This window comes from Phasianus colchicus, chromosome 1 (assembly GCF_987193195.1).
Source record: "Phasianus colchicus chromosome 1, bPhaCol1.hap1.1, whole genome shotgun sequence".
Taxonomy (NCBI): domain Eukaryota; kingdom Metazoa; phylum Chordata; class Aves; order Galliformes; family Phasianidae; genus Phasianus; species Phasianus colchicus.
The window spans coordinates 134,968,594-134,996,452 of NC_143436.1; the positions used below are offsets into that span (position 1 = coordinate 134,968,594).

The 27,859-nt window shown below is 41.0% G+C and overlaps 1 protein-coding gene across 8 annotated transcripts in view; it reads left to right on the forward strand.

Annotated features, from left to right (window-relative positions):
• MAP4K4 (mitogen-activated protein kinase kinase kinase kinase 4) overlaps nt 1-27,859 on the forward strand; it is a 151,648-nt gene that overhangs the window by 88,880 nt on the left and 34,909 nt on the right. For 6 of the 8 annotated variants that reach the window (XM_090127652.1, XM_031605192.2, XM_090127671.1 and 3 more), the window contains 12 exons: nt 3,431-3,556; nt 4,343-4,453; nt 7,454-7,544; nt 9,101-9,231; nt 11,469-11,523; nt 13,736-13,814; nt 15,790-15,965; nt 16,644-16,716; nt 17,185-17,395; nt 24,548-24,709; nt 26,811-26,897; nt 27,589-27,825. In XM_090127652.1, coding sequence (XP_089983778.1) covers nt 3,431-3,556; nt 4,343-4,453; nt 7,454-7,544; nt 9,101-9,231; nt 11,469-11,523; nt 13,736-13,814; nt 15,790-15,965; nt 16,644-16,716; nt 17,185-17,395; nt 24,548-24,709; nt 26,811-26,897; nt 27,589-27,825 — 1,539 coding nt within the window. The remainder of the gene's footprint in view (nt 1-3,430; nt 3,557-4,342; nt 4,454-7,453; nt 7,545-9,100; nt 9,232-11,468; nt 11,524-13,735; nt 13,815-15,789; nt 15,966-16,643; nt 16,717-17,184; nt 17,396-24,547; nt 24,710-26,810; nt 26,898-27,588; nt 27,826-27,859) is intronic. The other 2 variants (XM_090127658.1, XM_090127697.1) reach the window with 1 other exon arrangement.

Genomic DNA, 27,859 nt, shown 5'->3' on the forward strand with positions numbered 1-27,859 from the left:
AGTATAGCTTACTGCAAAAATTGCTGGTAATCAGGCATGCTGTCACAAACAGACAGTGAATGTAGAAGTATAAAACACTCGCACCAGCCCCAGCGCAGGCCCAGACAAAGAATATTTCAATGAGAGTTTGTATCTGCACATAATGGCTTAAAGTGGTAATTGATGCCAGCTGCATAAAATCACTAGGAAGGGCTCACCAGCTGCCTCTCGCCTCCAGTGGAAAAAAAGATGCAGTTTTGTACCCCTTCGTGAAAGTGCAGTCTCTCCTCAGTCAGATTTAATTTTTCCCTTTGTGATCCTGGGCAGTACCAGCAAGGATAGCTTTGAAGGCCAGAGACGAGGGAGCTTCCTTCCCCCATGTCGGCCTTTGTGTCCGAGTCCCAGGATGGCCCCACGGGTGCTTTCCTTGTGGGGTGGCTGCAGGCTGCTCGCCTTGCCTCGCACGTGGCTGCGAGCGGAGCTGTGCGGAAATGCTCTTATCCGGTGACATTTTTGGGTGGGACTCATCTCACCCAAGCGAAGACATCTGCAAAGTCAGTGTCTGGATCTTTGCTGATGACCTCATCCTCCTTTTGTAATTAGGGGGAGAAGTAAACACCCGTAGGGTTTATATTGTTTGGCCTCTTCAGATGTCCATGTTGGAATGAAGTCAATTCTGCCCTGGAAAAAAAAGGTCCTGAATCTGGAACGCAGCAATTCGGCTCTTTTACTATTTTATTTTTTATACCAATTCCTGTCCTATAGCAGTACAGCTGCAGGATGGTTGGTCTCCGGAGGTTCCTTTCAGCCCCTACAATTCTGTGATTCTCTACACTGATTAAGCCTCACGGTCACTCCTGTCTGTTGCCTCAAAGTCTTCAGGACTTGGTGCTAGGGAGCTATTGATCCACGCTGAGTAAGCAGAGTCCTCCAAAGACTGGCAAGGGTTACCAAATCTATTTATTCCTGTAAGCTGGCAATCAGACTGGACTGAACCCGTAGGTGAGACACTTTTGCTGTGGACAAATGCTCAGTGACAGCTCAAGTAGCAGTTTAGCACCGTTTCTGATCTTAGCTAAGGGTCGCCGCAGGCTGTGGTGTAGGCGCCTTGACGTGGCCACAAAGGAAAAGGGACAGAGCAGTGACAGCCTGCAATCTGCTGGACCTCTGTATGCCCTTGGGGTTGGGTGTTTTTTAGTGGTTGTTTATTTTTTTGTTTGTTTGCACTTTTTTTTCAGAAATGGATCCTGTCTAGGCATCGTCATTCTGGCTGCTGTTGTTATAATAGATAAGCACGAACAACCTTTAGGACATCCTGCCCATTGTATTGTAAAAGCCATTGTGTTTATGTGCTGGTGGTAGGAAATAATTTTCTTATAAAGAGCGAATACAAAATAGCAGATTATCCAATTATACCGAGTAATCTACCAAGCATCAAGTCCCAAACTGTTATGTTTAACAGAGCTCCCAGTGCAGCATTTTTTTTTTTTTTTGCCTAAATTCAAAGCTCAGACTTGTACTTTCTAGCAGTGATCATGTATATTTCTTCTACTATTACTTTTTTTTTTTTTTTTAATATGGACTAAAAAAAAAAATAAAAAATCACATAACAGCAATGACAGCAGAAACAGCTGAGGAAGCCCCAAGTTAGCTTTTGGCTCAACAAGCCATGCTGATAATAATGCTTTTTCCCAGGGCTGCTGTTTGCTGGGAACTTTGATTTACTAGATAATATTACTGTTTTGTTCAGCGTTCCAGAAATGCGCAGTATTTTACTTTAAAGAGGCATCATGAGAAGATTTAAGAATAGTTTATCCCTGGTGCATTTTGGGAGTTCTCTCCCAGTAATGTATGAGTAAGCACTGCATCCCAGTGCTGGTGTATTTCAAACAATTGTTTCCTTTACAGCACACGGTGGTTTCCTTCACTAAAGCCATGCGTACCGACGCATGTAAATAGTTAACGTGTAGTTAGTATTAACATCTGCATATGTCGTGGATAGGATGTTTGATTGCTGGTGTGCTGCAAATTGCAAGGAAGTTTAAAGCTTAAAATGTAATCAGCTTTGACATACAGGATAATCAAAACACTCGCTGTCATCTCAGCCAGCCTGCCACGCTGGGGAGCAGGGGTAGCAGCTTCTTCCTGGAGTCAGCATAAGGCAGAAAAGTGGCCCCTGGGTATGTAAAGCTAGAAGGTTGTGGAGCAAATACACACCCCAACTAAATAGGGAAATCAACTCTCTATTAATTACTTGCCTTGAGTTGGGCTAAGTGAGGACTCACACTGTCCAGGTGTGCTTAAAGAAAGGCCAGGGAGTGCGTTGGTGGTGGGAGAGTGGGATGGTGGCTGCTCCTTCTCTCCTGTTTGCTGTCTTCACGCACGTACATCGTTGCCGTTGCATTGCTTCAGAAGCACTCATGGATCCTTCCATGTAATGCACCTTGCTATTATTTAAGTTGCATATTGTTGGTGCTCTTAAGAAGTGGTTGTGTAGCGTTGCCCCTTTCAAACAGCTGTGTGGTTTGTTCTAACACTGATCTCATGTATGGTGAGGACGGCCTCCTCTCACCTGAGTTGCTCTCTGCTTGGCACTGCTCTGACAAGGGCGAGCAGGGGGAAGTCCTTCCTCTGCCTTTGTATTGCAGCATCCTGTTTACGGGTCAGGCTCCCAGCCCTCTTTTCCTGATGCACTTGCCTTTCCTCTGTGGAGCCGGATGGAGGAGGAGGAAACCTGTGTGTGAGGCGAATGCCTTGTTCATGCAGGGAGGGGAATTCCTGCTGCACTGAGCCGGTCTGGTGGCATTTAAATAGAACAAGTTGAAATCTTCACAATCAAACAAACAAACAAACAAACAAAAAGGAGAAATAATACTTCTTGTAAATTAACAGATTTTTCTGTTTTTTTTTTTGTTTTTTTTTTTTTAGTTTTCTGGGTTACATAGAATAGAAGTCTGTTACATGCATATTTGTTTAAGGTACTACAGTCATTGGGTTTTGGATGAAGACCAGTGCATTTTAGGAGGAAGTTTTTCACTCAGAGGGTGGTGACGCACTGGAACAGGTTGCCCAAGGAGGTTGTGGATGCCTCATCCCTGGATGCATTCAAGGCCAGACTGGATGTGGCTCTGGGCAGCCTGGTCTGGTGGCTGGCAGCCCTGCACATAGCGGGGGGATTGAAACTGGATGATCGTTGTGATCCTTTTCAACCCAGGCCATTCTGTGATTCTGTGATCCTTTGCTTCTTTTTTGTACTACCATAAACTTAGAGAAGTATGGGTCCATTTGAGACAATCTCAATGAAGAGGATTTTGTTAGCATGAACCGGAGATTTGTTTATTAAGTATGATGATGATATAGATTCAACTTTTTAAAAGCTACTTGTATAAAAGAAAATAATTTATGCACATGGTGTATTAAACATACATTTTTTGTTTTTGTTTTTCCAAAGGACGAAGAAGAAGAAATCAAACTGGAGATTAATATGTTAAAGAAATATTCTCATCACAGAAATATTGCAACTTATTATGGTGCTTTCATTAAGAAAAGTCCTCCAGGACATGATGACCAACTGTGGGTAAGCAGATGTTTCTCAAGCATGTTCATAAGCCTTTCCCTTTTGCAAATCATTTGAGGATGATAGAAATATCATTATGGAAAGACTGCCTAATAGAATTTGGTGCTTGCTTGAACAGATAGAGAATTGAATAATGTAGGCTAATGTGGTGGCTGAGCTAAGATTTGTTACTAGCAGTGTATTTGCTCTTTAAGTAATTTTTTTCCCCATTTCAAAGATGGATAGTAACATGTTTCATGGGAACAAGGCAGATGAGCTGAGCAGTAGGAATGCGTGGCTGTGAAAGTAAAGCTGTACTTGAAAATTCTACCCGTTTCACATCACATCTCATCTATTCCCTCTAGAGGACTGAAGTTCGGGTTTGAAATGGCAGCGTACAGACACAAGTACACGCTCTTGTCTCCCATAAATAAGTGGGAATTATAGATTAAGATGTGTTGCAATGGTGTGGTCAGCTTGATTCCTTCAGCACTGGATGTGCTCTTACTTCTGTTGCTGCTAATGCATTTTGCACAGCTGAGCATATCCAGATTCCCAGTATTAAATTACAGTGATTAAATCAGTCCTTGAAAATGTGGTAACTAATGTGAGACATATTCCATGTTTGTCTGACACACATTGGAGACATTTGTTTTGGATCCACTTTCAAGGCAGAGAGGTAAAATAAATGATATTCTGTGCTTCATGAGGGTTTCCCAAGTCAGTGCTGCAGCGTGATTATTTTACTTTGCTAGACAGCTGGAAACTGTGTTTAATGTTGATTGCATGCTGGTATTTCTTTTGCAGCTTGTTATGGAGTTTTGTGGAGCAGGCTCTATCACAGACCTTGTGAAGAACACGAAAGGGAATACTCTGAAAGAAGACTGGATAGCATACATCTCCAGAGAGATTCTCAGGGTAAGGAAAATAGTTCACTGCACAGAGAAACACAGAAGCAATCTTGCGGATGTAACTTAGCTTGTGGTTCTGCAGGAAACTGTTCCTATCAGTCCTGTTAGCCAAGTCATTGTCTGAAGAGCATGTAGGAGTAGATGGACGTCTGCTGTGCATCATTTAACTTCAATCTCCTACACTGGCAGTGAGGACAAGACCACAAATGCGCGCACACTGTGTGAGTTGTGCTGTACTGTAAGAGCAGTGCTGCACAGAGAAGGCAGCTTAAGAACCAGAGTCCTTATCTACTGTAAAAGCTGAGAAACAGTGCCCATGTGCCTGTAAGATGCTTTTCTTAGAAGTTTTTTTTTTTTTTTTTTTTAGAAGACTGAGGTTGCAACAGTGTCATAACACTAGATGGTGCAGAATGGGCTTTTCCAAATTTGCTTACAGCCTTCATTCTCTGCTTTTAATCGAGCCTATGGAGGAAAGGAGCTGTTGGCTCAGGCCAGCCGTTGCAGCTTCTGTGCTGCAGTGTGCTCACATATTGCTTATTGCTGCAGTCATTCTAGGGCAAGCAGATACGTCGCATGCGGTTGTGCGCTGTAGAGTGCTAGCATAAGGCACTGCAAAAGTTCCTCAGAAAGAGGGATGCCACTTACCAGTTCTTCTAAAACTGAAGCTTTAGCTAATTACGTCTCATATTTAATTTCCAGTTGGTACGGTTGAAGTGTTTTTTGAATTGGCATGTTTGCTGTGCTAAGTAAATCTGGTACGATTTTCCTCATGCTTCTTTGTAAAACAAATTGCCTCCTACCCATTCCATTACACAGTGAGTCTGTTCAATTGCCTCATCAAAACTGAAGTTCCGAGGGCTTTATGTTAAAGGAAACCACCGGGAGCTCTCGCATAAATCAATGCTGCTGATGTCTGCGTTGCACAATGGCTCTGTTTTGGTGATTTTTTTGAATGATGGAGGCATATGATTGTGGTCTCTTGCTCAAACTCCATCTGCTAGGAGAGAGTTTGGCTGTTGAAGTTTGGGCTGGCACATTTTGAATTGTTGTTTACTAGAAGGAATAAAAGTTACCGTCATGAATACCTACTGATGGTCGTACTTCCAGTCAAGTGGATAGCATGCTTTAGTATGAGGAAAGCTAACTGCTGTAATACAGAATACCAATCTTATGCTTGACTTGAGTACAACTGTGCAAACCTGGAGGTGCTACATGCTATGTTGCCTTCACCATAAATTCTTCTTAAGGTGGTAGGATCATGCTCGCTGAGAAGATGAAAGAAGGTTTTTCTTCACAAAAACATTACAGCTGTTTTCTCATTCTTGTGAGACATTTGTAAAAGGAGCCTTAATTGTTTACGAGCAGAAACTGGAATATCTGAAAAAAAGGAATGCAAAATTCACATTGCAAATAGGCATTGCAAAACCTGATTTGACCTTGAGTTTGTCAGTGAAGAAAGAGAGAGCTTGTGGAACAAAAAGTTAAACGAGCTAAAGTGCCAAAGATATGTGCAGGTTGAGATGTAGGTGAGAGCCTCCTGAATGCATCCCTATGTGGTCGGAGGGACCTCAGGGAACTTACCTGGGGACTGCAGGAGGGTCAAGCTGTTGCCCCTTAGTCACATTCTAAACCCTCAAGAGCCTGAATGTATTTTTCCAGTAAGATCAGATTGTATTCCAGAGAGAACATGTGATTCATATGATTATCTCCCTGACTGCGACAGTATAGTGTAAGGCTTTGAAAAGTATCTTGTGCAAAGCCATGGAAAAGCCTTCATTCTTGCAAAAAAATAAGGCCATGCTTAGTGTTAAGAGCCAGTGAATGGATACCAAGGCTATTAACAATTCAGTTTGTTTCGTTGTGGTATATGCAAGGAGGAGCTGTGGATTATATATTTTTTTGTCCTGCTCATTAAGTGTTTTAAAAAAAGAAAATAGCCCAATGGTTATGTAGGCAAACTGATAAATGATCATTTAATGAAGAACATGTGTTAGAAAATATTTCTCTGCAGCAAGCACTACTCTCTTAACCTTTTGCAGCTGTAAAGGTTCTATTGCTTTATTTTTCATAAAACATTAGAAGTCTGTGAGGGCAGTGCAAACAGGCAAGATGATCCCACTGGAGACTGCAGTTTTCCAAGCAGAGTGCCGAGGAGAAACCAAAATATGGGCAGTTGCTAAGGGGGTTACCTATTGTTCTACCAATTACATTAGGGAGTAGAATGCAACATATGTCCTCCCTGACCCTCCCTCCACATGGCTAACGCTTTGGGGCATGCATCCAGGTGCTGTCTCAACAAAAAGCACCGTATGCCAGGAGGTTTTGTTTCCTTTGGAAAGTACAATGCTCGTTGTTCTTTTTTTTTTTTTTTCCCTCCTTTTTTTTTTTTTTTTTTCCTGAGGAACAATTATCTGCCTTCATATTTATGGAAGATAAGTCAAGATAAATAAGAGAACTCCACTCCATCTTTGCAAAAGCACTTTTTTTTTGCTATCAGTATTCCATCACCTTCCAATATAAATGCTAACCTACCATGATCCCTCCTTCTTCTCAGAAAACATACCTGCATCATGCTGCTTCCTCCTTTGTCCTTTCTGCCCCATTCCTGGACTCAATTTCCCTTTCTTTAAGTATGATTCGATGTATGTCGGATGTCACCAACTATACTGACACCACTGTCATTCACAACGTAATTGTACTGAGACTTTCTGGTCGCTGAGCTTCCTCCAAGTGACAGCTGAGAAGTGTTTGCACAGTGCAGATGCTGAGCTGTGTGTATGCACAGCATGGATACAACCTGGGGCCTTATTCCCTGCTCAATTATCGAAAGCTGAGCGGGTGGTGTGCTGCTACAAGGCTCCTGTGGATTGCATTGCATGTGTATCTGCTGAGCACAAACCCATGCACCAAAGCACGGGCTACAGGGCTGCAAGGCACAGATTGCCTGCTGTTGAACAAAGAGCCTAACTCTGAATGTTGTCTACTTCCTCTCTTTTCCCTACTGCAGGGGCTGGCACATCTTCATGCCCACCATGTGATTCACAGGGATATCAAAGGGCAAAATGTGTTGTTAACAGAGAATGCAGAAGTGAAACTCGGTAAGTAGGCAAGCACAACTGCTTCCTGATTCATCTAGACTTTGTTGTTTTTCCTGATGTTCCCACATTAATTTCATACTTCAAAAGCCCTGCAACATGTTCTTTAGCATGTACGCTCTGTATTTCTCTCACGTGGATCGAGGCTCCAGACATATTTCCTTCTGCAAGTTGTTGCATTTCATTCAGGGTTATTTGTCTTCTTACTGGAATTAGTGAGTGAATGGTTTTGTGTCCACATCAAGTTTTGTGTGGCACAGGTTCGTTCTGATTCCCTTCATCCTGGACTTGGAAGGTGATAGAAATCATTCCTGTATTTGGTTTTAATTAAAACCAGCACCTGCTGTTCAGATTCTGGGCACAGGAATGTGACCTGGATGATGTCCTTGAGGAAGTAGTGGCATGAAGTTCAAAATGCATTTCCACCTCTGGCATGCATGCTGAAAACCATGCTCATTCCATGGCTCTTCTCTGCTTTACAAGTGGACAATCTCCTTTTTCTTTTTCTCTAATCTGTCTCTTCCAGTTAGTGCACACTTTAACCTTCTGTGTTTGCATCACACTACATTCACCACCTTTTTTTGGCTAAATATAGTGCCATGCTGAAGGCCTCCCACCCAGCCCACGTCCCTTCTGTTTTGTATTACACCTTCCTGCAGCATGAGGCATAGAAAGATGTCCTGACTCTGTCCTCCTGACAGAGGAGGAAGTTCTCTGGAGAGCTTTCCTTCTTTTGGTCCAAAGTGGAGCACAGTAGCTCCTGAACTGTTGCTCCCACAGAGCTTGTCTCTACCAGTTTGTCTGTATCACTCAAATGATGGATTCTGTGAAGTTGACGCAGCCTTTCTAGACAGACAAAATTTCTGGTATCGAAAGGCATATATCACTGTTCTGAATGTGATCCCATCAGTGGAATTGGGAGTGAGGAGAAGTAAAGGAAGGGAAAATCTCTGGTAATGAAATAAATGTCTTTGTTGCAACCCGTGTGCAGATGTGCTCAAAGTTATCACCTCCTGAATAATCCTCATCTTTCCTTCCTGTGATGCATCTGCTCTGTGCATTATGGAGCAGAGAGCAGTTCACTGAGCAACAAATTATTCTTACTCTCCAGCTTCAGAGCAAAAAAGGTGGACAGCCAAAAAGGAGACTTGTTCACATGTGGTTTTCCTATAGCATGGAAGGTACCTTTGGGAAGCTGAGTCCGCCTGTGTATACAGTCTTGTGCTTAGCTTCACCAGTTAGGAAGAGAACAGTCCTTCCTCAGCCTCCAAGATGGTATTTTTTCAGCCATACATTTCCTTCTGGGGAGGTGATGCTTCACAGACAGATTGGAGAAAGGTGAAGAGACCCTGCTGTGTCTCTTCATGGGCTTGTGGCCTGAGCACATTGCAAGTGAAACACAAGGAGTCGGCTGCCTCTGTATGAATCATCATGTTTCTCTTCAGCATGGTCCTCCCACATGGAATATCCACCTGGTTTTATTTCCAAATCATCATACAGAAGTAATCACTGCATTATTTTTCCCCTCTGATTTTATTTTAATCTTTTCCCACTCGCAGTGGATTTTGGTGTGAGCGCTCAGCTGGACAGGACAGTTGGCAGGAGAAACACTTTCATTGGAACTCCATACTGGATGGCTCCAGAAGTTATTGCCTGTGATGAAAATCCAGATGCTACGTATGATTACAGAGTAAGAGAGTCATGTTAACAGAAAAAAATACAGCAGTGAACACACAATAGCTTACCCCACTGCATTATGAACATCCATGAATGCCAGCAGTTTTTTGTGACTTATGCTTTGTAAGAGTAATTTTGTTTTGTGCAGTGCATTCTTGCTATGGGGGCACAAGGTATGGCTCATGTACTGTCTTAGCTTCATAAGGTATAGACTTCAGTGTGCTGTAGGTACTCGGGGAAAGCCAAAAAAAAAGAGTTTAACTGAAGGTGCTTGTGTTCTCAATTTGTATAATGCTTTTCCTATAAACTGTGTTTGAATATGCCCCAGTTATTGTAATAACCCAGAACAATGCATTTTAGGTGTTGCCTTAAATAGATGCACCGTCTGGAGAGCTAGTGAAGGGCAGGAGGAGGTATTTACACTGTGTCTGTTCCTGATTTCTGGATGCAGATGCATCTTGATAAAAGATTTAATTACTGCAAAACCATTAATTGGTCTGATGGTATTTGCTTTACCCTTAAGGATATTATGTATGTGTATTCAGAGGTAAACTTCTCTAGTTAGAGCATCCTGTAATCTTAAATCTTCCCAGCTTAGTTTAATGAAAGCAGGAAGAATGAGAAAATAAGGTTTTTTTAGAAATTTTCACTTAGATTAATGCTACCATTCAAACTTTTAACCAAGAAAGACAACAAAAAGATTGGGAAAGCAATGATTAGGCTCTTATACTGAATATTAAGGCTGAATATCAACTTGCTGAGATTGATGTAATGTTAAATATTAGTATGTAGAAATTTATTAAAAAACAAAACACTGGATGTTTGATTTGGTGTTTTTATGCCTTTTGATTTATTGATCATGTTGATCATGTTTGTCTTGATTTAATCACTTTTTACAACTAACAGCTCTTTGAAATAAAAACAGTACTTTAGATCTTCACAGATGGGATTATTAGGAAGGTAACTATTAGATGATCTAGCAAAGGAGAAGAACTCTCTGCTGTAGTTGTTAGTACAGCAGCAGTCTGAAAAGGGATTCCTTTCACACCCATGTATCGTTCTTGATGGACCCCATAGGGGTGTTGAAGCAGTAGTCTTTTTTAGTTACTTATTTTTTTCTTCCCTTAGAAAATTGATGGTTGAAGCTTCCATAAGACCAGGAGGCTGTGCAGTTCTGCTTAAATTGAAGGATTGCACCAAGAGAAACGATTGCCCTGCTGGGCTTGAAAGTACAATTGCCGGACCATTAGAAATTCTCTGCTGGTAGTACAGAAGAGCTTGTTTGCTCATCAGTTTTCATTAATTTGTTCAAAATCAGTACTGTTGCCAGAAATGGACACTGTTTTTTATAAGAACAAGTCTTTTATAGGAGTGGCTATATTCCTTTCAGCAACCTCTTCCACTATTTTTCCCCATAAGGAATCTTTTGATTTCATTCCTTGCTGGGACTTTTCCAGCTACATTTGAGACTCCTGGGTTTAATTCAGGAGCAAGTGCAGTTAGCTTCCAACCAGACGTACTCTCCAGAGGTGACACCTTGAAAGACTCGCTGAAGGATTCTTCTTAATGTTTCAAGCAAAACTGATGTGATAGGGAAAGAGCATTTGCTTCGTCCACAAGTATTGAGGCAAACAGAAGCTTCGTATCTTTTTAGCAGTAATGGCTATTCCTCTATATAATATTATGTGCTTATTTAATTATCTGGTTTCCATTAATTACAAAAAAGTCAAGGAAGGGCTATATTCCACTAATCTGTATTTGTTTATTTGCTGATTTAGACAATGAAAAAGACTTACTGGGTTTTGGGGTTTTGCTCCACAGCTTGTTTAGTCCTTCATTTTCTTTGTCTTCTGCTTGGGGGAATATCAAGAGTGTATTCTGTGAGTTTATTACAGGGAAGTTTTTGGTCCTTTGTAAACAAGGGTGGAACAAGGAAAAAAATCTGTTGTTTTGGAGACTTAGACTTAGGGCAAATGTATTTTTGTTTGTCCTAATGTGAATACATTCATGTGTTCTTAGGAAGGATCATTTACATGCTCTGGATGAATATGGAGATGCATTTGCTTATAAATGTGTATGATATGGCAAGGAGCATTTTGTGATACCGTTAAAGAAAAAAATAGCTTATTATTTAAACAACTTTGTTATTTCCTTACAGCCTCACCTACAGGGCCTCTGCAAATAGCACTCTTACTGTCTGAATGGGTAAATCCACCTCCTAACATATGGTGTCTGTCTCTCTTTATGCAGAGTGACCTCTGGTCCTGCGGCATTACAGCCATAGAAATGGCAGAAGGAGCTCCCCGTAAGTGATATGTGTGCTTTTCCAGTGGGCTGAGTAAAGCTGAAACGTATACTTAAGAGATGCTTGTTGTAATCTAAACCTAGTTTTGAGGTTTCTGAAAGTGTCCTCGTGTTATTTCGGTTTTGCTTGCCCTATAAATATAAAATCCCCTAAATAGCAACACTTTTGATATAATGTTTAAGCACTACAGCGCAGACTGCAGTAATTTAATTTCTATAGCAGGAATATTTGGAAGCTAATCAAGCATCAGACTTCCTTCCTATGGGTAGTATACTGTCTTTTGGAAGCGTGTCCCAGTTTGTGTATGGTCTGGCCTGGGATACTGGAACTTCAGCTAGGGAGAAGTGCAGTGGAGCCTTGAGAAATTTGACCGTAATGAAAAAAGCACCTGTAGCAATCTTTTCTGTATTGCCTTCCTATGAGGCTGGGTAAGGCTAACATTGCTTCTCCTTTTGTTTCAACTCATCAGTGGGTGGTGTTGATCTTCCTTAGAAGTGGCATGACTCAAGCTGTAAATCCATCTTCAGTACATAATGTTGAACTTTATTTATGCTTACTGCTTAGGAGCACTCATGAGTTGATATTGATATTTTTGAGGGAGAAACCTGGAAAAAATCCTTAATATATAGGAAAATATTCTTACCCCCACTCCCAGTTTTGGCTCTGCATTTAAAAAAAAACCCAGCAGGCTAAAGTACTTAAGAGTAAACTACAATATTAATTTCTTTCTAAGTATAAACAAACGCCACCACCACACAAGAGCCCAGCTTGAAACTTGAAATGATTGCATTGAAATGAAGTATTGACATTTTCCAAGCAGAAAAAAAAGCAGTCATTTCATTTGCAGCCTCTGCCAGATCATTGCTGTTGTTAATGTAAAATTCATAAAATGAAGCATGACATTCTTGTTTGGATTCACGTTGTAGGAGGTCTGATGGTTTGGGTTTTTTTCCCTTTCTAATGGCAAGTTTGCATGAATGCCCATATGAGAGCTGCTCCCAGGACACCTCAGCCAGCCCTGTGTTAACAGCATTTGAGCTACCACTTGACCTCCTTTTTGCATTACCTTTTTGTTCAGAGCATTGAGTTGCCTGGGAGGCTCTCAATTAAAGGCTGTTTCAGTGGGCTTTGTAAGCCTGGAATTGGACAGGAATATTTTTTCATCTTTGCACTGAAGCAAATCACGGCCCCTCTTCATGTAAAATCAGAAGAGGGGCATTTTGAAAGTAAGCAAAAATCCTGTGTTAATGCTAAATAGCTCTTGCCTTGGACTGTCCACTGGTATGTGGGGTCTGCCTCCTTCTCCTTGAGAGGCAGCTGAAAAATCTGTCCTTAAACTTGGTGATCTAGTAGAATCCATGGGCATCCAAGAGCTTTCTTTGCCAGCATTGTGGCCTCTTGTCTCTGAAACCTGGATTCCTATCATGTCAGTCTGTTTGTCCTGAGTTTCTTGTGCATGGAAGACATTTCCCCTTCCTGCAGAGATCATTGGAGCAGGAACTGTGGTGCAAGGGGTCAGCCATAGGAAGATGATCAAAATGGAGGATTTGCTTTCAGTTTCCTTTCTTAGGCAGCCTCCTTCCCTGCTCTGTCAGCTCTGCCATGGTACTTCTGCTCCAGCACAGCAGGAAAAATTGTCTGGCAGAAATTCCAGACTCCAATTCCGTTCTCTCTGAATTAAGAGAGTTCAGGTTTACATTGCAGTTCTGCAGGGAATATTTTTTATTTATTTATTTTTTCCATATTGATACTTCCGTGTTTCAAAATCTGCAGGCCTGGGAAGATAGAAAAGCTTCAAGTTTGGAGAATGAAAATGAGGCATCCTGCTTTAGTTGTTTGTGTATGGGAGAGGAGGGCAAGTGAAGAATTTATGTGTAACAGTTACTGTTTTTCTTCCTTTCTGCCATCATTGTCTCCCATTGTCTCTTGAGCGAAACTTAAGTTAGGTAACTTGGAAATAGAGGAGAGCTGTGCAGAAATGTTCCCATTGTGATTGATTCTGAAGGTTAATGTGTGCCTTGATTTCCGGGGCTGCCCTTAGCACGTTGAGCTGCAGAATTGTTGTCATTTTGGTCAAATTCCATCCAGCTGGGTTGCTATCTACAATTCATGCATATGTGGTAGGGATTGTGGGAATGTCTGTGGGTATTGACAGAGAGCAACTAAGCAAATGCCTACATGTTTGTGTTTGGTTTTGTTTTCTGTCCTCCAGCACTTTGTGACATGCATCCCATGAGGGCACTCTTTCTGATACCCAGAAACCCTCCCCCACGGTTAAAATCCAAGAAATGGTATGTATACCTTGCCTCTTGTTTCTATCGTCTGTTGTAGCCATGGTATTTTGTCTTAGTGATTACAATTCTGTTTCCACTTCCACAGAACTGTAGGGCAATTTGTTACCTAAAATCACTCTGTTGTTATCTCCTCTGCCATTGAACCAAAGCATAAAATAAAAAGCATGTATTATTTATTTAGTTCTGTTTGTCCCAGAGAGATGGTACCAAATTCTGTGAAAATAAAAATGAAGCGTGTTTTTTTTTTTTTCTCTACAGAACAGCATCAATATTAAGGTGACAAATAGAACTGTATTTTAAAATATAAACTCCTGCAGCACTCTTCATAAGCAGTACATTTTCTCCAGTGTATCATAACACAGATGCAGAGCGGCACTATAGTGTACTAGTTGCTAAGTTGAAAGGAGCTATTAAAAGTAATGAAGGCTTTTATTGTAATTATTGTAAACGATTGAAATTGAGTGTGCACTCCTTGCCAGCTGAGAAGAATCCATTAGTATCGGAGGATTTCCTCACAGTTACTGGTTATGACTGGCACGTATGAAACAAAAATACTCCCTGGAAAGAGATTTTGTATAGATTGAATGTGATCGCAGAATGCTGTGATCCTGTCAAAATAGTGATTTGCCTGCCTATTCAAAATCAACACAGTATGATCTTGGTTTGCTTGCTGGACTTGGTCTTTTCCTGAGTTGACTTATTTATGCACTTATGCTGTCAAGATGTCCCACTTCCTCTTTCAAATCTGCTTTCTGCATGTGTTAAAGTATATGTATGAACATTTCATGAACCTTTTTATTGCTTTTTATTCAGAGCCATAACATTCTAGGTTTGAGTAATAACAGAAAAAAGTGAAGTTACCTTGAATTCAGCCTCCTACATGGCACTAGGAAAAGGAAGCAATGGATGGAAACCATTGTTGGTATTGCATTTAAGATAATAGAAGCTTTTGCTGCCCAAGCACGGGAGCAGCTTGAGAGCACCAAGCAATCAAAAAGTGAATCCGGCCAAAGCCAGGGCTGCTGTGACTCAACTGTTTTTATTTACTGTAGTCAATATCAAGTTATGAGAAAATAGGCCAAATGGTGAAAAATACAGTTGTGAACATTTCCCTTGCTGGTATTTTGAAAGGCAGCTTGTTTGGTGACTTCTGTCTGGAGAGATCCTCTTTGGAGAGTTCAAATTAAGTGCAGGTTGAGAATGGTGGTGCCCCAGTTTGACAAACTTCCATTCCCTGTCACTTTACGCAGTGTGCAGGAGGAACTCAGTTCAGTTTATATCCCTTAAATTGTGCCAGTGGGAATTTGCCCCCAAGTGCTGGTGTTGAATAGACAGCATTGTTCAATATCGTGTGTTATTCTGTGAGAATTGCTTTGTGTGGGTCTTTGGGTAGAAAATAAATAAGCTTAAGCTATTATAGACCCTTCTCAGTGAGCCCAGGTTGCCTGTAAAAGCAGCAGTGTGCATGGTGCTGCTTGCATTAGTGCAGTATTGGCAGCAACTCTTGCGGCTTTCCTCATGGCTTGTCTGAAGTAGACATGCCCTTAGATAGCATGGGCAGGTGGAGACACACCAGAGCTGCCCTGCCTGTGCTCCAAGCAAGATGGATGCAAGCCAGCTCCAGCCCAGAAGTAGCAGAGCTGGGTTTGCATGATTTGCTTTCACTAATATACCCTGCATTTCAGGGCAATTATGCCTGTGAAAGAGGGCACATTTCTGCAAGGCTGTGCCAAAGCACTGCAGGTATGTTGGCATTGCCATGTGACCGCCCAGTCCGGTGTTCAGCTGGAGCATACTTGGCTCTGTTTTGGAAGCACACATTCAAACAGCATTTTTGCCATCTTCTGGGATGTGATGCTCTTTGAGGAAGGGAGTTAGATTTTGGGGAAGAATGGAAAAAGATGTTTAAGCTGAGTTGCGGCTGTGATCTTATTTTGTTTTGCTTTTTTTTTTCCCTTTCCTGCTTTCTCAGGTCAAAAAAGTTTTTCAGCTTTATAGAAGGTTGTCTAGTGAAGAATTACATGCAGCGACCTTCTACAGAGCAACTACTGAAACATCCATTTATACGTGACCAACCAAATGAAAGGCAAGTCCGAATCCAGCTTAAGGACCATATAGACAGGACCAGGAAGAAGAGAGGAGAGAAAGGTATGTGCTTCTAAAAATCCAGTCTTACAGCTTACTAAGAATAGGTATTTTTGTCTTGCTGAAATCACCACCACTAGAAAAGCTCCAAAAAACCCCATATCTTTGAGAGGATCTTTTTTAATTCATGTCTTGACTCTCAGCAGGTTTTTGAGTTTTGTTCTGTCATTATATAGAGAAAATATCAGGTGCAAGCATCTCGTTTTCAGAGAAGTTGCATTTACTCCCTTACGAGCTACTGCCTCTTCCATCTGAGCATTAAACAGTATTCAGGAGGATATTGGGGTTTATGCCTCTCCATTTTTTGTTCTGTGGTAGGTTCATTTCTGGAATGATGCCATAAATCAAACTCAGGAAGTAATGCATCACGAGACCTGTGAAGCAAATGTCTTGGGCAACTTATTCTCTTTGTTCAGGTGGTGCCAAGATTCCCCAGGTGTTTTGTCTTATGTATAGAACTTAGTGTCATTCAGGGAATTTGCCAAAAGTTTACTGCAAAGCACTGTGTTGCTACCTGTGTGGGAAGATGTGCTTGTATATCTATGTAAATGAATCCTAGGGTCTGAGATGGACCTTCTCACTGAAGGGGTTAGGAACTGATTCATTAAGGCACTGTATCAAATCTGCACTGTCCTGAAATTAAAGATAAGCACTGTCTAGGCCAATGTTTCTTTCCTTTAGATGAGACGGAGTATGAATATAGTGGAAGTGAGGAAGAAGAGGAGGAAGTGCCTGAACAAGAAGGAGAGCCAAGGTAATAATTGCTCTTTGGAGGGTTCTGAGCAGTCCGTGCTAAGCAAGTCTAAATGCCCACGACTGTAAATCAGGAGCATGCTAGATTTCTGTTTTCTATTAAGTGCATGCACAAGCTACACAAACCACCCAAAGGGTTTGAATGCCTCTTCTGTGACTGCTGAAGGTTTTAAAGCTCCCTGTTGTATGGCTTAGAGCCAGAGAGCTCTGGATGGAAGGAGATTTATGGCAAATGTGATTGGTCAGGGGCTCCAGCATGTCAGAGTTGGTCCATATTTTGCTTGGCCTCATTTCACGCCTTCCACTGAGAGCGTGTATTTGATGTGCATCCAGCGTCGTTTTGAAAGAAATGAGATTAAAATTTAACGTCATTATATGTTTTATTAATGTTTCCCTGCTTTGGAAAAGGTATTTAATGGCCCATCAGGCTTTTTTTTGTGTGAGAGACTTCAACTTCCTTTTGTTGCAGTTCCATTGTCAATGTGCCTGGAGAATCAACCCTCCGACGTGATTTCCTGAGGCTGCAGCAGGAAAACAAGGAACGGTCCGAGGCCCTTCGGAGACAGCAGCTGCTGCAGGAGCAGCAGCTCCGTGAGCAGGAGGAGTACAAGAGGCAGCTACTGGCAGAGAGACAGAAGCGCATTGAGCAGCAGAAGGAGCAAAGGAGACGGCTGGAAGAGGTAGAGACAGGAGCCTGAGAGCAAGAGCCCCTCTTCCACTTGTGTTTCCCATACCCATGCCCATTTAGAAAGAGTTCTCTGTAGCCTCAGAACATCTCAGGAAAGAAAATGTACAAATCCACTGGCAAATGTAGAGCAGAAGATTTAAACTCAAGTCTGCCTACATGAATGTGAGCAGTATTCCAAAGCATTGAATTTCCAGGAGCCCCTGTGAAGGCAAGAGGAGCCAAAGCCTTAGTTGTTTGAAAGTATCTGGGGAAGGCTGGGCCTTGGTCTCTGTTCCAAAGAAGAAGCAACGTGTCTAGACTTTAGGTAGCTGTAGAGACATTATTACTGTGCAGATTTTTTTTTTTTTAACTGGGCAGTGCATCAAAATGATTTTTGGGAAGCCGTGATGTGCTTAGAATTTCACTGGAAAACTTTCTCAAGCAGCTGTGTTTGACACTCATTCATGTTAGGTAGAAACCTATTTTGACTAAAAGTGACACAGATTAGTAAGTATGATTTAAAATCAGTGCTAAATTTACAATTGTACAAAAATTATTAATACTTAAATCACACTTTTGTAATATGGTAAGTATGCAGTTTGCATATGCAGCATGGAGGTTAGGGGAAAAAAATGAACGTGTAAAGTATTCTTGCACTCTCATAAGATCTTATGTGTGTTTATGTAGATGGAATAGTTAGTGTGAGCTTTAGAGGTAAAAGATTTTAAAACACCACTTCAGCCAAAATTGGGCATGAGAGCTGCAGTGAAACCAATCATCTAGCTCTGCAGGAAATGCAGGGTCAAACTCCAGTTGTCCTTAAATGACCTCTTATTTGAGTCACTGTTTCTACTGTTCACTTAGCAATGGTGAAAAAACTACACCCAGTCTGATTTTCCAAATCCTGGTAATGCTTAACAAGGAGGCAACCAGTACCAAATGTTAATTTGCATCCCGACTTCAAATTTCATGTGATGTGTTTATGTAACAAATAACAGAAAATTCCAAATAGCTTTCCAGGTCACGCTATGCTCCTTATCCCTCCTTTTTAAGTGTGCCAGAGAGTTCAGTGCTGTTATAAGAAGGGACTGGTAGCAAACACTCAGCCACACATAGAGCCAGGAGGAGGGACAAGGGGGAGACATATAAACTCCATTTCTTCTTTCTTTCTTCCCCACCCTTCTGAGACTGCCAAGATAAATATCATTGCTCATCCAGCTGTTTTTAGACTTTGGCTGTGCAGCGATTTTTCAGGGGAGCAGATAACAAAAACACTATAAAAAGAAAACAAGGGGCCAGTATGAAAATATTAAAAAAAAAAAAAAAAGTACATTGTCAAATGTGGGTGAGAGATACCACTTTTGCTCTAAGCTTGATTTTAGTCTGGGGGTTAGTAAGTTCTTTTAAATGCCTCTTTAATGTCTAGGGTTCTCTGGGGAGTAGTTCTTTGGTGAGGAGGGGTATTACAATTAAATAACCTAGGTCATTTAACTTTAGTGATCAGTACAAACTTTAAAATCTGGAATTTCATTTTAAAATAAAGGAAATGCAGCTGCTAATAATGGAAACAAAGCATCGTGCCTCTGCTGCACAGGTTTGAATGGTATTTGGGAAGTTGCAGAAATCATAAAGTACTGAGCATCTGAAAGAAAAGGCAATTACCTGAAAGTTATGTTTAAAACAGTCTCTTGCTTTCTTAAAATACAGGACAGAACTAACAACTTCAGCAACCACAAGACATCATGTAGTGTAGGTCGATGTATTACTGAATAAGGTTATACAGTAAACTATGTAGAGTTTGAAAGAGAAAGGCTATTACCTTTTATTGAGTCTGTAACCTCTGCCTGGTTCACTTAAAGTCATTAATATGAGTGATGAGCTCTAAAGGTTTCCTTTTACAGATGATGGTGGGGGAGTTCTTAAAGTGAATTAAAAATGGCTTCAGAACTTTAAAAAAAACCAGCTCATTTAATTTGTTGGATCTTCGGTTGGAAAAATGCATGTTCCCCATGATCCTTAACAAAGCATCAGCCAAAACAGGCTTTTTAAGATGGGGGAAGGGTAGTGGACACATATTTAGATAAACATCATTATTGTGACACAATTGAAGGCCAAAATACTGAAATGTTGTCACTTTGTCCTTAGCTCACCCACTGTTGAAGAAGAAGCCAGTAAACAATGAGAAGCTTGGTAATGTGAGTTATGATTAGCATCAGGCATCGAATCTTTGAGTTTATATCAGTTTTTGAATATTATTACTAAGCACTTCTTTCTTGTAATTTTTTTGCTTGTGTACAGCATATGTTTTGGTATACCTGTTTGACTTTCTTTGGAAAGAATTCTGTGTATTAGATAATCTCCCTGGCCTAGTTACTTGTCTCCGTCTTCCTAAATTAAAATTGAGGGCTTGTTCTTACAGTGCTGACACTGAGCCTAGACGGTTTTGACTAAGACTGCAACAGAAATGGTACTTAGGATACCTGCCAAAAACTGTAATTCTCATCAGTGTGAAATAAAAGATTGCTTTTTAAACGGCATAAAGGTGACTTTTTAAAAGTCGCTGTTGCAGGGACCTTATAATTTATATATTAGGAGGTGGAAATCATACATGGTCAAAGTGGAGGAAATTACTTGAAACATTTTGAGAAGAGGATTGCTCTTCCTCCTCCTCACCCCGCTTTAGAATGTGCATAAAGCTTCACTGCATAAATCTCAGCTATATGACATATGAGTACTTCGATGGTTAAAACAAGAAACCTGAGTTGTTCTAGGCTGTTCTAACAGGTGTCTATGCTTCTGTTCATCAGCATGGAGGTACCAGTGCTCAGTGCAATGCACTTGGAAAGGCACTGAAATTTATATTTTGCAAAACTGAGTCTGGTTTGACAAATTCAGTATTAGCTGTTCTGAATCCTATTTTGTGTGGACCTCTGTAGGTCAGGATAACCAGATGAAATTATATGCCTGGTAATGAGAACCTAAGATGAATGTTCTTGGGATGTTAAGATACAGCTCCAATAGAAACAGATTTGTGGAGCTCAATAATTAGAGTGCTGAGGACCCAAAGGCTTCACTACCAGTGTTTGAAGACAAGAGGAATTGCTTTGGATTAGCTGAGGTCTAGACTGCCTGCCTGCTTGTGGTTGGAGCACATTTGCCCTTTTAATTTCGTCCAAAAGGAGTGGTTGGCACTGTGAGACCTCTTTAAAATATGAAACAAAACCCGGTAAGAGGAGACGATTGGTTGATTCACTTCAAAAGAGCACTCCTGATTTGAACTAAGATGCTAATGTACTTATACCCGCAGGTGATTTTTGCCATAGCTTTGTTTCTTTTACATATGAGAAGATTATTCATATCTACTTCATTTGAATTGCCTGCACTTTGGGCTGGTACTGAGTAAAAAGTACTATATCTGGCTTATCTGTTACGTGAGCAAAGCAAAAGTCCCTCTATCAATCTTAATAATCCTCTTCCTAAGCTGATACCAGCCTACCCAATTCTCTGTGAAATAAATCATTAACATATATATTTCTCAGACTTTACCTGAGAATAAGGCAGTGTAATAATATTCTATGAATATTAAATTAGGAGGTCTGTATCCACCTTAGGCATTTCATTGTATGAACTGGGTCCTAGATCTGTTGGTAAATACCAACTGCATGTGTAGTTGCATTGCCCCCTCCTGGTAAATCATACTCTACTACATGGTCTTCCAACGGGGAGGTGTAGGGTACTCCTAAATGCACCCTAAAGCCAGCTAAAGAGCCAGAGTATATGCACTACATTTACTGTATCTTATTTATGTCTCTGCGTGTTTCTAGTGTTTTATGATGTGCCGAAGTTTGAGGTTGCATGTCTTCTATAAAAATTCTGTTTCATCATCTCTGATATTTCTTTAAATAGTTCCTGTACTTACCTTCTGGGTATTGATTACCTTTTTGAAAATAAAATTTTCATCTGATATGGATAAGGAAGTCGGTAATACCATATCCAACTACAGAAGATATATGCATCCAGTGAATCCTTATATTTACTTGATACCTATTGCATATGTAGAAGAACAGTGTTTTACACCAGGACTGTTCTGTAGTGTATGCTAAAAATTACAGCATCTTACAACCACACTTACTAAAGTAAGAAGTCCAGGTTCTGTAAACAGAACTGACACTAGTTTTAACTCAGGACGCAGATTTTAGTGATTTTTCCTTCCTTGGGGCAACCTAAAGGAACTCAAGGAACTCAGTGGCCAGGACTTTATCTCTGTGGAAAGATTACTGGAGGCAGTCAGGTGACCTTGTGCCAACGGAAACGTAGTAGGAAGTCACCTAAAGGGCTGCTCCTGAAGCCATCTTGGGTCAACGACAGCTTGCAACTTAACCACCTTTGCCATTACTTTTGACAAACTGTAGAGTCGGATCCAAGAGTTGCTTGTCACTGTGGATTTTCTTTCCCCGTGGTTGTTAAGTCAGCTCCAGTTTGTTAGCAGTCACTGTTCCAGTGCTCAGGTTAGAAGGCAGTGCTCAAAGGAAGGGGAGTTTTTCTCCTACAGTTGGGACTGAGAATAAACAGATGGTGTAGGGTATTTGTGAATATGCATGTGGTGCCAGGTCCTTGCTTTCCACCTGCATGGCACTGGGTTGAGGGGATTTCTGATGGGAAGGCAGAAGCAATGCACTGAAATGCCATCTCCCTTTGCTCTTTGGTGTCTAGACAGTAACATGTTTGTGCTTTCGGGAGTTGACTTAATTGCACATTGGTGGCAGAAAATCTGCCTTTAAAAAAAATAATAATAATTGCTTGATAATAAATATTCAGCTGCCAAGTTAGCAGTCTTGTTCAAGAGTGGCTTAAAAATCTTGTCTTTTAACAGTCAATATTGTTTTCATGATGCCATGGGGAATCAGCTGTCTCTTAGTCAATTTATAACTCATTTTTATATTATTATTAAGTCCAGTTTATTTATTGTTGACTATTCCTTTGTTGGTTCAAGAAACGATGAATTTGTGTTGTCTGAAAGATTCAAACTCTGCCCATTTTCCTTGTAACAAGAATGATGCCATCGCAAGATTTGCAGAATATTCACTTGACAACGTCAACACAGTGTTGTTAGACAGGCAGGCTTCATATGTTTAAGAAGTGTTTGAGTTGATAAATGTGCATATTAAGCAGCCAGCAGTGTGTTGTCTCTCACATCCGCAGGGCAACAGAATTATTGCACTTCGTATCTTAGTTTTCTTAAACAAAGAGCCTGTCAGACTTGATTAGCCAAGAGGCACTTGAATATATTGACTTAAATATAGAAATTGTTTGACACAGATGTGTATATTCAGAAATAAGAGTGCCTGTTTAATCCCTTTAAAGAGCATATATCGAAGTGAAGGAGAGGGAGCAGCGAAACCAATGAAATGCACTGTGTTTGACAGCTGCCTCGCAGCACTCCAAACTATTTCTGTATCTATTTTCATTAAAGAGAGCTTCCTTAAACAAGAGAGGAAAGACTGGTAGATGTGTTTAGTTAGGAGAGGCTGTGCAAGAGCACAGAAGCTGTTTCTGAGAAGAATGTGGAGAGAGGGAAACTTGTCCTTTGTGGCATAGAGGGTTGGTAGTGAACCTAGGATGTCCTTTTGGGCAAGGAAGAAAGGGGTCATAGTAGAGAAAAGTATATTTGAACAGTGGTCTTCAAGGAAATTGTATGTTTTCCAAAACAGCATGTAGTTAAAGAGAATCATAATGCAGCCCGTTTTTTTTCATTACCAGTTCTTAATATGAGTTGTGTCAGTGTTGATTCGAGAAGGCAAAAAAGCTGTTGGACTTTCAACTGTTTCATAGGCATGTAAGGTAACATTGTGAGTAGAGGAAGCTCATCCCAATTCCATGAAGTAACCCAAGGTGTGTAGTTTGGCCTTTGCTCATTCAGCATTCAAAGCACTTTCGGTGAAAAACGCACCCATCACGATGGATTTATGAACCCCTCCAAAATCTTAATCAGAGTATTCTTGCAAGACTGTGTGGAGTGCCCTAAATTGTGGTATAGCTTTGCATCAACAAAAGAAGTGGTGATTGTATTAATCTGAATGTAAAAAGCAATAACCAATGGGCTTAGGGTTTTACTGTTGGATTTGGGATTAAATTTGAGTATGTATTTTTGTTGTTGTTCAAATGTATTCTCTGCTTTTTAGCAAATTGTAGAAATCTATAATAAAAGAAAAAGTAGAGAAATAGTTGAACAGGAGACAGCTGGGTCTTTTGACACTCAAGACAGTTGTGGGAGGTTGCCTGGGATTTTGAGGTAGGTGGACGAACTGGATGCTTCTGCAGAAGTGCTGAAAGAGTTGGTCACGACTGTATGGGCATTTAAAATGTCTTCTCTGAATGTCATACGTGGTTGTATCTGGACGTAAATGAGTTGGTTCATGCTTTTTAGAGTTGTTTTCCAAATTCTTTTTAGACTTGAGCAGACTTATGGGCACCAGTTTAGATTTGGGTCATGTGTGGAAGCTTATCTGTGGAAGCATAAAAGCTTAACTCAGCTCTTTTATGTCTTTTACATATAGGTGCTTTTGATGTTCTGGGAGGGGCTGAGGTGCTGTTGGTCAGCCTTCATTCTCTGTTGGGCAAAGTTTTGGGCAGTACATTAAATTGAGTTTGATTGTTGACCCAACACCACCAGATTCTTAGCAGACCATGAGCTAGTCTTTGAAAGAGAAGCTGCTTACTGAAAGCTCAGTTGGTTCTCGTTTGACTTCTAGCTGATTCAGTGAGGCTGATCATTTCCTTCTGGAAACAAATAGGTAATGTGTTGAAGCCCAGAAAACTGTCCCTCTGCTTTATACTCAAGTTCAACAGTTCCTCAGAGATTGAGATTTCAGTGTGAGTCTCTGTTTTGATGAGCAGAGGTAAGCTTCCACACCACAACTGTCAAAAATATGGTATGTGGCTTTTTATATAAGAAGCCCAGGAGAGTAAGTGATGCTTTTAGAGGTAGTTTTGTGCTAGGTACAAGTTAGTTTCCTGATGGAGCACTTGCATAAAATGTTTTGTCACTCAGTTGCAGAGCTTGCCAGTCCTGGTAAATCCCTCTCTTCCCAGCAGAAAACAACCCCACCTCTTTCTTTGATAACAACAAAAGTAAAACTTTGTGGTTTCTTTTCCCTTTTTGTAGCAACAAAGAAGAGAACGGGAAGCTCGCAGGCAACAAGAGCGTGAGCAAAGACGGAGGGAACAGGAAGAAAAAAGACGTCTGGAAGAAATGGAGAGGAGACGTAAGGAAGAGGAAGAGAGAAGAAGAGCAGAGGAGGAAAAGAGGAGGGTAGAAAGGGAGCAGGTGAGTCCATGACACAGATATATATGTAATGGGTTTGTTTCTTCTTGATTCTGTTTTCTAAAAAGTAATAAGGCTAAAACAGTCTAGAGACAGCCATATGCTGGCATTTTCATCTTTGTTGTCTCTGACAGCAAAGGCACTAACACAGATTGTAGGGCTTTATGGAAAATTGTTGCAGCCTCAATATTCCCTCAAAAAAGACCTTTTGTTATGGTAGTTTCTCTAAATTCAGCTTGTGTCTCTGGACTTGACTAAAATCCATCAGAATTGGCAAAATCATCACTGACTGAAAACCATTTATAGGTTTGTCTTGCTGGATCTGTGGTTCTTGCAGGATGTGCCCCATGTTCAAGAGGCCTCTGAGAGAAAGGCAGTTCTGTTGCCTGTCAACTTCTGGCACCCATAGTGGGTCAGAGGTTCTTAATAAGTTTTGAATATTCTGAATTTGTGGTGGAACCTTTGAGCTGCAGAAGATTTTCCTTTCTAAAATTCATACAGTTAAATATGCAATCTCACTTTATTTAAAATCAAGTATAATAATGTATGCCAATTCAGGCAGCAAATATGTCTTAAGTTGTCAGAGTGCTCTTAATACATTGAAAGCACAGGTGAGAAACCTTTGAAACCATATGAAATTGAGCTGCTGAATTTATGCATGGAATCTTCATGTTTTAAAAATTATTTTAAAACTCTGATCGGGTTGATAATCAAGGTAATAATTACTCTGCATTACAGTGATCTCAAATAAAAAGCCAAAATTACCCTCCTAGAGGCTGATTTGTAAATTTCCTATTACCTTCAGGAGTGTTGGTTTTGGCCTGACATACCTGATTTTTCTTACATAGAGTCATTGAGATCATTGATGATCATGTTACTGGGAAATTTTATTGTGTTTATATATGTTTCAAAGATTTTTTGAGTCAAAAGAAGAGAAGACTAACCGATGGGAATAAATATGGAAAATCCTTAATTACAGCACAGCACTTTGCTTTTGGGCAGACACCGGGTATTCCCCCAGCTGCTTTTTAAACTGTTGAAATGCAAATTACGCACAGTGCCAATAATGACGAATGGTTAATTGATGCGGTCAAACGACTACAAATTATTTTTTATTTAAAAGAGAGAAGACGTGTCCCCTCTTAGAGTTTTTGTTCCCCAAAAGGACGGCTCAGCCAGTGTGCGTAATGACAATATAGTGGACGTCATCAGTCTGTCGCAAGACTTTCTATAGCTCCCATCACTGTATCACTGAACCATTAATTTCTTTATGCATACACTGTAAACGTATGCGTGCTTGCGTGCGTGTGCGCGTGCTTGTGTGTGTGTGAGCGCATGCACGTGTTACGTACTTCCATTAATTGCATGATAGGATGTTACCAGCTTGGGTTTGGTGCTTCAGACTTTGAATTGTTGTAGGGGGGTCAGGAGAAGCTACAGGTAAATGTCTTGAGCTGTGAAGGCTGCAGGCGAACAGACGGCTAGATCGCAAGAGCGAGCGAGTTTGGTCTAATATCTGTTTCTTGGTGGATGTTTGTTTGTGTCATAACTCATCGCATAATTCAGCAAGGCTGGCAGCGTCTGCTCAGGAGAAGCTTCTGGTGAGGGCGGCAGGGGAGAAGGCAGGGCAGGGCTGAACTGCATTTGGCAGAGCCCCTTTGGGGGGAGCTTGCACCAGCTCTGCCCGCACTAAGCCTGGCTCTAGCTGTTGCTAACAGTTCATCGCACCAGTGCAACAAACTAATGTTTAATACAACTTGCATGTGACTTTGTGTTGGCTGTGTTGAGTCAGACTTGCTATGTTTTAACTTTACCAAAACCTTCAAGTGCATTGTGCTGCTTCTTGAAATCACTTCCAAAATATGTAAATGAGCTCTGGCTCATGCCAGCAACATTTGCAGGAGTCCAAATTTTGGAATGGAAGGGGCCAAAATATGATGCTCAGGAGACAGGGCTTCCTAAATTCTTCTGCAGGCACTAATCCACCCTGAAGTGCATTTCTCGTTAAAGCTGAACTGGGGAAGTAGCGTGCGGTGTGCCACCCAGGGGGTTCTGATGCATTCCTTTTGAATAAATTCATTGCTGGGTAATTTCTATGTGACAGGAGTATATCAGGCGACAGCTAGAAGAGGAGCAGCGGCACTTGGAAATTCTACAGCAGCAGCTGCTCCAGGAGCAGGCCATGTTACTGGTAAAGCACTGTATCTGTTTTGTTCAGTAGCTATAGGATCCATTTATCTGGCCAGTCCTAGGCTTCCCTCAGTCGGGCACAGCTGCACTGACAGTATGACAACAAAGGAGCTTGATTAAAAGGCCATTTATGCTAGCGTCGTGGGCTGACAGGCACATATGAGAAGTGCTGTGTGGTCACACTGCTTTCTGGGCTGTAAGAGGAGGCTTTATGTTAAAGTGGAACAGTTCTGGTTTGGCGGTCGAGTTTCTGAACAGACCTTGAAGAACTAGAGTGCTTGTGTTGCAGATCAAAAGCACACATGATATGTAAATCTACCCCAGGATACAATGGCCTAGTGTTGTTCTAAATCATTGTTTTATGAACTTACACTGAATCTAGTTAAATAACTTTGTTCTTTTTTCTTTTAATAAAAATCAGTCTTGACATAATTCTCCAATCACATGAAGCTTAGCAGTATGCTCTCAACTTTCCCTAAATTAAAAGTGTGGTTCTATATTAAGCTCGTCTGTTTCCATGAGACGCATGTCATATTGATCCAACTTAGCTTTTGGTTACACTATAACAATGAAATAAATAAAAAAAACAATGCAACAGCAACCAAAAATGTGCATTTTTAATGGGATGGATAGGGACATGTCTACCATATATTCCATGCCATGTCTTGAATTACTCACACATTCTCTCAAAGGAATACAGATGGCGAGAGATGGAGGAGCATCGACAGGCAGAGCGGCTCCAGCGCCAGTTGCAGCAGGAGCAAGCCTACCTCCTGTCACTGCAGCATGATCACAGGCGGCAGCAGCAGCAGCAGCAGCAGCAGCAACAGCAGCAGCAACAGCAGCAGCAGCAGCAGGAAAGAAATAAACAAAGCTATCATACCCCTGAGCCAAAATCCCACTATGAGCCTGCTGAAAGAGCGCGTGAGGTAAGTCCTGCTCATGGACAGGAATATGCTGCTT